This window comes from Mustela erminea, chromosome 2, assembly GCF_009829155.1.
Source record: "Mustela erminea isolate mMusErm1 chromosome 2, mMusErm1.Pri, whole genome shotgun sequence".
NCBI lineage: Eukaryota > Metazoa > Chordata > Mammalia > Carnivora > Mustelidae > Mustela > Mustela erminea.
The window spans coordinates 44,248,262-44,262,345 of NC_045615.1; the positions used below are offsets into that span (position 1 = coordinate 44,248,262).

At 36.8% G+C, this 14,084-nt stretch overlaps 1 protein-coding gene across 6 annotated transcripts in view; it reads right to left on the bottom strand.

Annotated features, from left to right (window-relative positions):
- Positions 1-14,084, bottom strand: part of WDFY3 (WD repeat and FYVE domain containing 3) — a 245,098-nt gene that overhangs the window by 175,167 nt on the left and 55,847 nt on the right. For all 6 annotated transcript variants that reach the window (XM_032332768.1, XM_032332772.1, XM_032332773.1 and 3 more), the window contains exon 2: positions 6,105-6,315. In XM_032332768.1, the coding sequence (XP_032188659.1) occupies positions 6,105-6,284 (180 nt within the window). In that variant the 5' untranslated portion in view covers positions 6,285-6,315. The remainder of the gene's footprint in view (positions 1-6,104; positions 6,316-14,084) is intronic.

Sequence of the window (14,084 nt, forward strand, 5' to 3'; positions counted from 1 at the left end):
TGAACATATAAGGTAGCAAAGAGTAGATTTTTCTGTCATTAACTTCAACAATTAAATCTAAAAATATTAGTACATAACCACCTTCCACAAATAGCAATATTACTTAAAAAAGGGCAACATTTCAATCCTGTACTTAAATGTGTGCTACAGAGGATGGAGCATGAGCTGGGAGTACCAGGAGGATGAGATTCTCCTCACCCTCAGACACTACTGGTCAAATTTTTCTGGTTCTCCATCTCCCCATTTGCCAAAGGACAGAGCTAAGCAAGAGACTGTTCAACTCAGAAGAAATGACTCTAGAACATCTATGTGACCTTCATAACTCAGATTAAAAAAAAAAAAAACAAACAGCAATGAGGAAAAAATATGCTATCTACCTAATTCAGGAAGAATAACAGTTACCAAACAAAGAACATTTATAATGTGCCTAGCACTATGCAAATACTTGACAGAGAATTATCATTTAAATCTCATAAAATCCTATATAGTGTCCTCATTTTTATAGATAAGGAAATTAAAGCTTAGAAAAGTTAAACAACTAAAGCCAGAAGGTGGTGGAGACAGAACTCAAAATTAGGTCTGTCTGATTCCAAGCAGTGCTTTTATCACTCAGTATTATGCTGTCTCAATTAAACTTCGTATGAACCCTAGCACTGTCACTTTACACAGTTTTACCTTAAGAGAGGAACAGCACAGTTAGACTTGATTTCAGAAGAGTCATTTTTAATATCCACCTGAACTACAGAAAATTTTCTGGCACTTCCTCAACTAAATGTTTTTGGCATACTCAGAGAGAACATACTAATAGTGTTATTTTAATGCCAAGTACAGCACGAAAGCTCAATATAGGGATGCCAGGGTGGCTCAGTCAGTTAAGCATCTGCCTTCGGCTCAGGTCATGATCCTAAGGTCCTGAGATGAGGCCCCATGTCCGTCCAGCTCCTTGCTCAGCTGGGAGCCTGCTTCTCCCTCTGTCTGCCAATCTCCCTGCTCGTGCTCTCTTTGACAAATAAATAAATAAAAATCTTAAAAAAAAAAAACCCAAACAACTCCATATATATTTGTTGCTGAATAAAGCTACTCAAAAATTAAATATGACTAATAATAGAGGTTGTAATTTTTACAAAGTTTTCTAAAATGGTGTCTTTTATTTCCTAAACATATGTAATATTTAAAAATCAGTGACGTAGTACTATCAGGAGTCCTGGAATAATTTGCTATACATAACATTTTAAAAATTAACAATGAAGATACAATTGCATTACTTCATAGTAATTGAGTCTTATTAATTAATATAAATTATTAGGAAAACATGTGTATTCTCCCTGTTTCTAAGAAGGACCACCAACTCAAAAGAAACTGAAAACACTCAGTCCCTTTCTCTCCTTCGGAGTACGCCTGGCTCAGAACATGCACTCTAATCTGCTCTGCAAGGGTCTTGCAACTACTCAGTTTTGCCAATGGCTGGGTAAGAAAATATAACTATTTCAGATGTGAATTTAGCAAATCCTTTGTTGCACAGCCCTAAGTTACACTGTCCAATATCAACTGTACTGGTATTAGGTAATAAGAACTTAACTGTGTATATGTAAACACAAAGCTGTAAAAATGTAAACAGTTCACCTGACTCCTGATCTCACTCTCATTTGATTCTCAACTTGAGCATTCTTTTAAAGCCAACAATTTAAAAGTAAAGGTCACTTGTAAGGGATAAAAAAGAAAAACACTATATTCAACTTAGGTGCTTCTAAATATAAATAATTAAAAAACAAAGGGAGTTTCTAATAGAAGATCTAGTTAGTAAAATTGTATTTTAAAACACACAATGAAGTATGATAACATATACCACAGTAATTAACAATGGCAGTTAATTTTTAGATGACTAAAATGTTACTCACTTTTTAATAGTTTAAGCCAAGTATTTGTCAATAAGCTTTTGTTCTTAAGACTAAAAGAATTATTAAGATTATTTATTTTTTTAAGAACTATTTTTAAGAATCCTGGATAAATAGTATTTGGCTTTTCTCAGACTCTATCATCATCTCTCAGATGACAGCAGCAATCTCCTTGCAGGACTGTGATGAAGACCATGGGAGGCAGCTGAAGACCTCAGCATGAGCCCTGGCCCAGAAAAAGGACTCAACACATGCCATTTCTCAACCTGTGTCTCTTAAAGGCAAAAATCACACACTGAAATAACACTACTGAGCACTCTTTAATAATGCTTCTGTAGATAGATGCTCATGTCTAACAGCAATATGGTTTATTTGCCATTTAGCAAGAATCAAGCAGTCTCAAAAACTGATAGCACATTTCATTTTTAGCAATCATGGCCGGAACTCTAGAACCATACTGAGCTATTCTTTCATTCTTTTTTCTTTTCTTTTGTTCTTTTCTTTCTTTCTTTCTTTCTTTTTAAAGAGAGGGAGGAAGCTGGGAAGAGACAGAGGGAGGGAGAGAGAAAGAGAAAAAATCTTAAGGAGGCTCCACACCCCAACACGGAGCCCAACACAGAGCTCGATCTCCCAACCCTGAGATCACGACCTGAGCCAAAATCAAAATTCAGACACTTAACCAGACACCCTTCATCAAAGCTCTTTCTTAGCAGTGGAGAATGTTCATGTATAAATGGTCAAACACTAAAGAAATACAGCTATATATTTCAAACTTAATGGATTGGATATCTTATCTAAGGATAATTTTCTTTTGCTAATGACAATCCAGTGAATACTATGTATTTTTTAAATTGGTCACAATAGTACGGAAAAAAGTTCCTATCTTTTTATTAGTTAAGAGCTGACTAATCTTTATGATATTTAAATCACTCACTGTACTAGAGGTGTAAGGCAAGGCATATATATGTGCTTTTACTCAGGCAATTAATAATTTTGACTTGAAAGAATAATGAAACTTCTGACAATATAGAACATAAGAGAACTAAGTCACAGTCTAAGCAATAGAGAATCACTAAAGCATCTCAACTCTACTTAACAAACAAATATTTAGATGATTCTTCCAGCCTAAGCCTCACTTGAATTGGCTGTAGAAGCCTTACTGATGAAATACATGGGACACATATGTAGGATATTACTTACTAATTTGTGTTAACAGCTGAGAACAACTGCCTTAACTATTCTGAATATTACCATCGCTTCGTTAATGTGTGTAAGTCTGAGAGAAGAAAATTACCTCAAATTATTCAGTAGGCCAATAGTACATTGTAACAATGAGATAGAACAAAAATAAAAAGATTAAAAAAGAAACAAACAACTTCCCAGAACTGATTCCAATAAAAATTAATGACTGTTACCTCACCAGGGCTTGAAAAAAAATGGCTGTCTGTAATCTGTTCTCTTTCTCACTTTCACCGCAGCTATTTTAAACCCTTCCCCACCTCTCTGCATGTTCCTACACGACCATCTCCTCTCTCCATCATTCTCAGCCTCTTATTTCATAGATTAAAAAAATGAACAACCTCTAAATGTACTAATGTTTGCACCCGCTCTTCCCATTTACTCAACCCGATGGGTGATGTATGAACTGGTCTCTCTTACTATCCTCCGTCTACCCCTGCCCCTCTGCCACCAGCCCAGCAAAACCTCAATCCCCATAAACAATATATCTTTCTGCCTGATCTACTTCTACACGCATGCTGCCAAGTGCCTGCAGGAGAAAAATCACACGCCCACATGGCTAAGATCCAGTACAAATTTATCATCTCCAACTTTCACTGGACCCTCAACACCCTTTAATTCTTTCAACATCCCTTTCAACCATCACTCTCATTCTCTTTTGTAATATTCCAAATCATCACAATTTTCTTAAACCCCCTAACTTACTCCAAGGCTCTTAATAGACCACATCTTCTGTTGATGACTATAAGAAATTGAGGTCATCAAGCAAGATCTTGAATATTCAACTTCTCATACCTAACTACAAATTATATTCACACCCAACAAAATGTGCTCTTTTCCGGGTTGGAGTATCCTTCTCCTGGGCAAGGCTCACCTGCGCCCCTGCTCCCGAGTAATCTGACTCCATGCTCTCCTCTCTCAATCACTTCAATCACTTTCACTCTTAAAAATTTCCAGATTTCCTCTTCCACTGATTTCTCCCTTCTCTTTATGTGCCAGAATCTCCTCCATCTTTACAGACAAAGCAAAACACAAGAAACACACACACAAAAACCCTTCTTATCATCAAGTTCACATCCATTAACCTCTTTGGTTCTCCTTTCTTTCAAATTTCTACAAGCCCAGTATATTCCTATTGTCTCTCTTCATCTCCCATTCACTTATCAACTCAGTTTTCTGGTTCTGCCATTCTAGTAACTTACAAACTATCAAATTTCATGAACATTCATCTTATTGGGTCTCTCTCTATGATACATGGTAGTGCTGACTACTTTCTCTTTTCATACATTTATCTTTGGGCTCTATAGCCGCCCCTCTCCTGATTCTTTTTGTACTGCTACTGTCCAACTCCTGTTGTGTACCCTTCAGGTGTTCCCCTCCTTTCATTAGACATTCTTATTCTCCATGGTTGATCCTTAGTTGAGTGCTCTTCTCACTTGGCACTATAAGCCATGAGTACACTCTCTCATCCCCTTCCAGGATTTCAACTACCCCATCCTTGCCAGAGTCCCGAAAGCACATATCCAGCCAAATCTTATACCCGAGCTTCTAACTCTGCTTACTGAATACATTCAGTTGGGAAGCTCACAAATAATTCAACTGAATCCATCTTTTAAAATTTTCTTTCTGAGCAAATGGGAAAAACAATTCCCAGTTAGTTTCCCAAATTAGAAACCTAGTAGACACCTTACCTTGCTCCCTTCTACTCTCTTACTCTATTGCTTAAAATACTTCATTGGCTCCTCATGCCTCCCGGAAAAGTGCTGACTTCTAATACAATATACAAACCCATCATGATGTACCTCCGATCAATCCTGACAGTCTTTTTTTTTTGTTGTTCCTCCTTGATATAAAATCAACTTCTTGGAACTCCTCATAGATGTTGGCACATATTAAAACATTTGTTGCTTTTTATCTTGATTCATGCTTTAATCTCTTACTCTAATTATCTTCTTGGTTAATCTGGTCCAGTTAATTCCAATTGGGCTAATGGTTATCATTTAAGGCCTCAAGAATCACATCATATTGTCTCTCTCTTTTTTAAAGATTTACCTATTTATATGACAGAGAGAAAAAAGAGTATATGCGCACACGCACGTGAGCAGGGAAAGGGTAGAGGGAGAGAGAGAGACTCTCAAGCAGATTCCCTGCTGCTCACAGAGCCTGATGCAGGGCTTGATCCCACCACTCCAGATCACAACCTGAGCCAAAATCAAGAGTTGGGTGTTCAATTGACTGAGCCACCCACATGCCCCTACATCACATTCTCGAAGGAGACCTCCCTTCCCCAATACCCACACTTTTAGACAACTTTCTTTCAAGGGGTGACCTTCAGTGCTGAAAAAGCTAAAAGCAGCAGCAGTGACTGGCGGTGAGGAGCAGTGGGGTCTGAAAGCCTCTGGAACTACCTGAATTTTTGAACTATGTACTTGTACAGCTTGGATAAAAATATAAAAATTAAATATTCCCACCAAGACTGTTATACATGTAATCAACTTCACAAAATACCTTAAAAATTAACTCTAATTAGACTCTCTTGGGCCTACAACTACAAAATCTCTTACAGAAAACCTGCCAAACAACAAAGCAAACTGAGATGATTCCATCAAGTATACAAAATATACTTGGGCAATTACATTCTTTGGAGCAATAAACCATCATTTAAAAAAAAAAATGGAAATAGCAAATGGTAATTTATAACGCATCCCTCTTCCAAAACTCAACCATTATAGGAACATTTTACAGAATGCTCAGTCTTCCTTTTATCTGTTAGAACTAAATGGAATTCACTCCGACCAGGTCTCAGATAAAGTTACGTGGCTCACAGTAAATTGAAAGGAAGTAAAGAAAACATCAAGCTTCTTAAACACTCATTCTAACATTTCTTCCTCTCTGTGATTTACTCTAACCTTCAAATTCCTGCAGTGTTAACCAGTCCTGGAAAGCATGGCCTCAGCAACGTGGACTTACCCTGTTAAACACTGGCAGCATCATGTACAGCTTCTCCTCTTGTTCCTTCTGAGTCATGTGCCGGGGAGGATGGCACAACTCCGTGAAGAGACGGCGGAGGTGCATCAGTCCTAAGGCGTTGTCCTGGGGGCTGCACTCCTCCTGCCTTGGTCGCCCCATGATCCTCTTCACCATGTTCATCTTGGCTGGTTGGTGATAAACACTTCTGATTCTGTGGGAAGAAGTTCATATGCAGATAGTCAAAATGTCAGCATCCTGACCAAGTCAAGAGCTTAGAAAAAGCCAGGAAAACATCTTTTTCTACTTCTTCAAACAGAAAAGGTAGAGAGGCAAAACTAATTTTGATTAAGCCTCCCTAAGTGACAAATTAGGAATCATGGCACCCAATATTCCTACTGGCTTTGGCATAATTTGTATAAAATGTAAAACAGTAAGTGTAAAACATTAATTGGACAAGTATCAAATGTTCCTAATTAAGTTAGTCATATGAAGTTCAACAAATAAAGGGACCAAAGATCTCACTATTAATACACTGCTTAATAGCTGAGCTTAGGTAAAAAGAATGAAGAATAGAAAATTCAACCTCATCTCAAAACAACAACAAAAAACAAAACAAAACAAAAATCTTACCTTCTAAACATGAAGTTTTCTCTCTTTAATTATTTAATTTTTATTCTACATGAACGATTACAGTTTAGGTACCTGTTTGAAGCGTCTACTTAGTTACAGTTTGAAAACATGCAAATTAAAATGAATACATCCCAGTATATTTTACAAATCACAAGAAGACAGTAAAAACTTTCATTTACCAGAAGACCACTTTTTCAAACTGCAGTTTGAAACCCTTTGGCAGGTCATGTTAATTCATTTAGTGGATCATGACGACCATTAAAAAAAAAGAAGTGAAATACAAGATACTGGAATACATATAGTTAGGGTGATTATTATTTCATGAGACTTATTTCAGGTAATTCATACATACTACATCACAATGTAAAATGTATCCCTGGCTAGAGCTGCAGTTCAGAAATAAACAAACCACTGGGTTAGAATATGTACAAGAATCAATAACACAAAGCATTCAGAAAGCATCAGCAGCCCTTTTCAACCACCACTAACTGTGCCAGCAATTAGCTAATTTCAAACACAAAAAGAGGATATTTTACAAAGGAACCAGGAAGGCTGGGAGGACATTATGAATATACAGAATTTGGATAAAAGGCAATTTGCTTTTTAATCTGTAGAAAAGCAGGAATAACCTGAAGATTACTTTTTAATTTCTCTGCATAACCACATAAGCCAGTAATGCCACTTCTTAAGAAATGAAAAGATTACTGCAAGGCTAGAGCTTTACTTAGTAAGCATCTGTCTACTGATTTTTAAAACTCTAAGAAGAACTGGCCTCTTAAATATGCTTGCCCTTGAGAATTTTGAGTGAATTCCATATTTGGCCCTGGGGTTCCGCTTATGCGCTCTAGCAGACTGCAACAGGAGGCCAGGAGATGACTCAACTCAAGTGAGGAGTAGAAAGACACTGCCTAGAACCCTGCCAGGGGCTCCACTGGGCTGAGGGACCGCTGTCTAGAGGGTCCAATCCTGGGGAAGAGTACGCAGAAACAGGCAAAGGCCAAAAGAGACTCTAAACCACAAAATGACAAACAAAATGTAGTCCAGGTCAAAGCTATTTAACATATTTCATCCTGGGAAAATATTTAAGTCCTCCAACTATAAGGATTTCAACAAATACATTCAAATCACCTGTGTGCTATTTATAGTCCCAGAGAGCCCCAGAACAAAAATAAAACTTGAAGTAAATTACAAAACTTTTGATAATTAGCTGACATTTTAGATTATGCTTATCTGTTCTTTCTCCTTAGCCCATGGCTAGAGTTCCTAATTTAGACAGTCCTGGAGAAGATTTAGGAGAGTCACGTTCCTCTAACACTTCGAAAAAATTTTTAAGATATACCAGCTTTCCAGAGGTCTGTGTCATTTTTTTAAATAGTCAACTATCACTCCATATTAGAGTTACAAAGCCCTCTCAGACTTCCTCTTCATTCTACCTTAAGCAAGTGGGTAAGAGAAGATTAAAGACCTTTAAATAAGGCCTCAAGACAACAGCAACTCACTCAAAATCTCACAGTGATAAAGAACTGGATGAGAATCCAAACCTCCTACCTCATAGTCTAGTGTCCTTCCCATTTACTTATATATTCACATGCCTTTTTTTTTTTTTTTAAGATTTTATTTAGGGGTACCTGGGTGGCTCAGTTCTCTTTCTCTCTGTCAAATAAATAAATAAATAAAATCTTTAAAAGAAATAATATATTTTATTTACTTATTTGACAGAGAGAAAAGAATACAAGCAAGGAAGCAGCAGGCAGAGGGAGAGGGAGAAGCAGGCTCCCTGCAGAGCAAGAGAGCCAGATTTGGGGCTCGATCCCAGGACCCTGAGATCATGATCTGAGATGAAGGCAGATGCTTAACTGTCTCAGCCACCCAGGCGCCCCTTTAAGATTTTATTTTTAAGTCATCCTTACACCCAACGTGGGGATCAAGGGCTGCATACTCTACTGAGCCAGCCAGGCGCCCCTTATATGCCTATTTTAAATTACAAAGTTCTTGGAAACCGTAATTTAAGAATATTTTTATTTAGCACCAAATAGCAGTTAGAATGGGAAATAAATCTTTTTGATTTTTCTTAAGATTCAAACTAACCAACTTTCATAAAAAAAAGAAACCACATGATCATATAACAACAAACATTAACTAGATGTAATGAAACTATTGTACCATCGTTATTTAATATTTGTCTGATACAAAAGGATATATATCAAACAGCAAAGTGAATTTACTGGTATTTCTCACATACTCAGATAATCTCAGTGATGGAAAAAATTCAGATTCCTCCCTTTCTCCTTACTTATTTAGCAAGAAACACTTAAGCATATCAGATTGCTGGATCATTCCTTTGTCTCCATTCCAATATTTATATTTAAAGTAGTATTCAGACCAAGAACTATTGTGTTTTAAATACTCTTCAGCAGTGAAAGACTAAAAAGAATAGGCACTTTTCAGGCAAACTTGTACAAACATCCACACAACACAGGTAACTTCAGGTGAACCCTCTTGAATCTTGGGTTTCTCTCAGTTTGTAAAATCTTTCCTCATGGCCTTTCTGTAATGCATACATAAAAGTAGTTCATTTCTCTTAAGTGTCAAGCACATTAGCTACTTTCAGTAATTCTTTCTTTCTTCCTTTGAGCCTAATCATGAAACATTTAATCCTTTTCATTTACATTTTTAGCTATTTAAGCAAGGAAAACAGCTTAAGCCTTTATAGTATTATGTTTTAGAGACGTGCACAATGATAAAAGATAAGCAAAATGTTTATTTCTTCATTAGATGTTGAATAAGACTTATAAAGCAATATAGAAGAGATATGCATAATAATAATAATAATGACAAACCACAGAATGATTATTTTGGGGACAGTGTTATTGGAGGTTTTCAAAATATTTGTAATGATTATTCTCTGTAAGAACTAGTTTTCTTATACAAACCCTATTTTGTTTCACAAGAGAAAAGTGTTTGTACTGCCATAGTGCCAATAGGGGGTTATTTAAATAGCAATGAGATAATTACTGCAATGAGCCCAAGACAGTATTTCTTATTTTAATCTCTTGTGCTAATGTTTGAAAACCCCAGATACTTTAACCTTCTCCACCCAGAATTCTTTAAAAAGTCTGCCATTATTTAAATTACAGAAGGGTATAAAACAAGTAAATAGCCTAAATTTTAAAAATATATTTGTCAAAAAAAAAAAAATATATATATATATTTGTCAAATAACTAGCTGCCTTTGAGTAGCTCAGCGAAAAGCTTAAAACAGCTCTCCTTTAAAAAAAAAAAAAAAAATCATTTAATTCCACAAGAGAAAAATAAATAGCTCACATGGCTAAGGGAAATCTTATTTCTTCAAAGAACTACAAGTAATTTCTCAGATTTTTTATTTTGTTCTTAAACCTTCTGGGGAAAAATTCTATTTCTTTTTCCTCACTGCGAAGAGCAAAAGCAAAACTTCTCACTTTCGAGGAGTGAAGAGCAAATCTTGGAGAGGCTCCCAACAAACTGGGTTTATCACCCAGTAATCTAACATATATATACTTTGAAACAGACCTAGGGCACCTTGGTTGCTTAGTCAGTTAAGCGTCTGCCTTCTACTCAGGTCATGATCTCAGGGTCCTGGAATCCAGTTCAGAATCGGACTCCCTGATCAGCTGGGAGTCTGCTTCTCCATCTACCCCTCCCCCGTGCTTGTGCTCTCTCTCTCTCTCAAATAAATAAAATCTTAAAAAAAAAGAAAGGAAGGAAGGAAGGGAGGGAAGGAGGGAGGGAGGGAGAAGAATTTAATTCTTCCGCCTGTTAAAGTCTTAAGTTCTCTTGCCTTACTAGAACTCAGTCATTATCAGATTTTAGCCTCATCTATATTACAAGATCAACCACCTCATTTATATGGCAAAATACAATTACTTAAGACCTATTCCCAAAATGCCCTCATCCTTCCCATCCCATCTGTACACTCATCATGCACACATATACTGAACTAGACAACCTCTCAAAGCATCTTTTCGGTGTGCGTAATTTTCTCTCTTCATAGACAAAAGCATATTCCAAAGTCAAAAGCAACTCACTTACATTTAAGAACATTTCTCACTTAATATGATTTCTAAGTACAAGTAGCCACCGTTGACATCTCCCTGACACCTTTCTCAAACCCCTTCTTCTAGCAGCTTCAACTGCTGTTTTGGGAGCTCCAAAAGCAAATTTAATAGTTAAATTTTGGCAGTTAGTTTACTTGATAAGATTAATATACTATAATTAAATTACATTATGGAATAAATAAACTTCTGTAGGCTGACTTCAAATCCCCAGCATTCTCTGACAGTATAATTTTATGCTAATTGTTCCAAATTCTGTATAAGATCTGCAAAAGAATATTTGTAGCGCAATGCTTTCATAGTTGATGATTACCTACTATGGACACATTTTTGCATTCCACACACTTCGACTAACTTCTAGTACGAGTCATTCAGCTCAGTGATCATTTATCAGTATCCTCAGTGGATGGCACAGTGCAGGGGAGACTGACCTCAGAAGTGAGATGCATTATTAGCAAGCTGAAAACTTTCAGGGCCATACCCTCCACTTACCCCCAATAGAATCTTCTCTATTTCTGAAATTTCAATTGTGAAATCTCACTCTGAGATCCTAATTTTCAACCCATCTACTTTTCTCACTCCCTTAATCTGTGGTCTTTACTAAAAATGATCAGGTCAGAAAACTGTATATACATAAAAAAGGAGGAATGTCAGAGAAGAATATATAAACGTAAAATAAAATTTTATTTTTTTATTCAAGTATAATTAACATCCAGTGTTATACTGGTTTTAAATATAAAATACAGTGATTCAACAATTCTATACATTGCTCACTACTCATCAGGATTAGTGTAATTTTGATCCCCATCACCTATTTAGCCCATCTCCCATTCACTTCCCTCTGGTAAGCATCAGTTTGTTCTCTAGAGTTAAGAGTCTGGGGGGCATGTGGGTGGCTCAGTGGGTTAAAGCCTCTGCCTTCGGCTCAGGTCCTGATCTCAGGGTCCTTGGATCAGTCCTGCATCAGGCTCATCAGGCTCTCTGCTCGGCGGGGAGCCTGCTTCCCTTCCTCTCTCTCTGCCTGCCTCTCTGCCTACTTGTGATCTCAATCTGTCAAATAAATAAAATCTTAAAAAAAAAAAAAAAAGTCTGAGGATTTTTTTCTTTTTCTCTTTTTGTTTCTTAAATGCCACACACAAATGAAATCATATGGTATTTGTCTTTCCCTGACTTATTCACTTAGCATTATATTCTCTAGCTCCATCCATGTTGTTGCAAACGGCAAGATTTCATTTGTTTTTCTGGCTGAGTAATATTCCACTGTGTGTGCACCTCCCCCCACCCACCCCTCACACAATAGGTCTTCTTTATCCATTCATCTATGGACGGACACCTGGGCTCCTTCCATATCTTGGCTACTGTAAATAATGTTGCTATAAACATAGAGGTGCATATATCTTTTTCAAATTAGTGTTTTGTTTTCTTTGAGTAAATACCCAGTAGTGAAATTACTGTATCATATGATATTTCTATCTCTAAGTTTTGTGAGAACTCTTGTGCTGTTTTCCATAGTGGCTGCATGAGCTTGCACTCCCACTAACAGTGTATGAAGATTCCCTTTTCTCCACATCCCTGCCAATACCTGTCAGAATGGCTAAAACCAAAAATACAAGAAATAAAAAGTGTGAGGATACAGAGAAATATCAGAGATAAGGAGGGGTATTACATACTGACAAAAGGGTCCACTCTCCAAGAAGAAATAATCCTTTATGTGTATGAGCCAGACAACCTACATGAAGCAAAAATGGATAAAACCAAAGGAAGAAAGGGACAAATCCACTGTTAGAGTTGAGACCTCCTATAATAAAGGAGAGATCAAGTGTGCAGTAAATCAATACAGACAGTTTACCGAACAGTACAATCAATCAATGGGCTCTACAGTTGATTATTTATAGAACACTCCATCCAATAAGAGAATATATATTCTTCTCAAACTTACATAGCATATACTTCAAGACAGATCACACTCCGGGCCATAAATATACATTAACAAATTTAAAAGCAGAGACATCACACATAGTATGGCCTAAGATCACAATGGAATTAAACAAGAAATCAGCAACAATGATAGCTAGAAAGCCCTGAATACCTAAAATAATATGCCTTTAACTAACACATATAAGAATGTCAAGAAAAATGTACAAACATTTTGAACAAAATGAAAATACAACTTATCAAAATGTATGAAATACAGTGAAAGCTATTATAAGAGGGAAATTTGTAGCACTAAATGTATATATTACAAAAGAAAAAAGATCTAAAACCTTTCCAACTTTTCTCCGCCCATCGTTGTCTGGCACAGGTCTCCCTGCTGTGCTTTCATTTCACACGTCTGTGCCTCAGTACACCCTGCACCCTTTGGGCAGGGGGGTTCTTCCCCCTCCAGCTAACCTGCATTTACCTAATTACTAATCATTCTTTAAATCTCTGGTCAACTGTCCCTCCTCTAGAAAGCATTCCCCAATCTCCCAGTTTGACAGAGATGCTCCCTTCTTTGTCCCCACACAATCCTGTGCATATCTTTATCATAGTATTTCTCACAATGTTATGTAACTTTTATTTGTTTTTCCCAAAACTGGACAAATTATACAAGATTATGGACGGCAAACATCATGTTGTATTCAACTATCTCTTCCAACAGTTACCACCTGGCAAAGAAGAAACAGGCAACAAATGATTGATAAATGAGTAAAAAGTGATCAATTAAAGTTTATAAGATGAATGAACTAGAGGCAGCTCAAGCCAAAGGTAAGTTAAGGTGATTTAAAATAGGCCCCAAAAAGGGGGAAATTTTTCTCAAATTCTGTTTATTTTAAACTAAGAAGGCTTAGAAGACAACTTTGTTCTTTATGGTTTGTCTGAATTCAATTTTATTTACTTGAAAAAGTAAACCATGACCATATGATCATTTTTGGTGAGAGATGCTGGGTAACCCAAAACGTATTTTTTTTAAAGTAGTCAGGGGAAACTGATGCAAATTCAAAAAGTAAGAACTATGAATGTGAAGGCAAAGGCAGAAGGGATCAAAATCACCACTAACAGACTTGGTTGGTAAGCAGATGATGACAGAACAAAAGGCAGTGAGCCAGACTCTTCCACAGGGAATTGAGGCATCAACAACAATCCTGAAGACAAGGAACATCCAAGGGAGGAAGTTTACCACCGGCAACACCAAATCACTCCCGCATGGGCCAGAGTGATGGAAAGGAAATGACAAATGCCAAAGATGGTGCAGAACGGTATCAGTAAAGTCATGCAA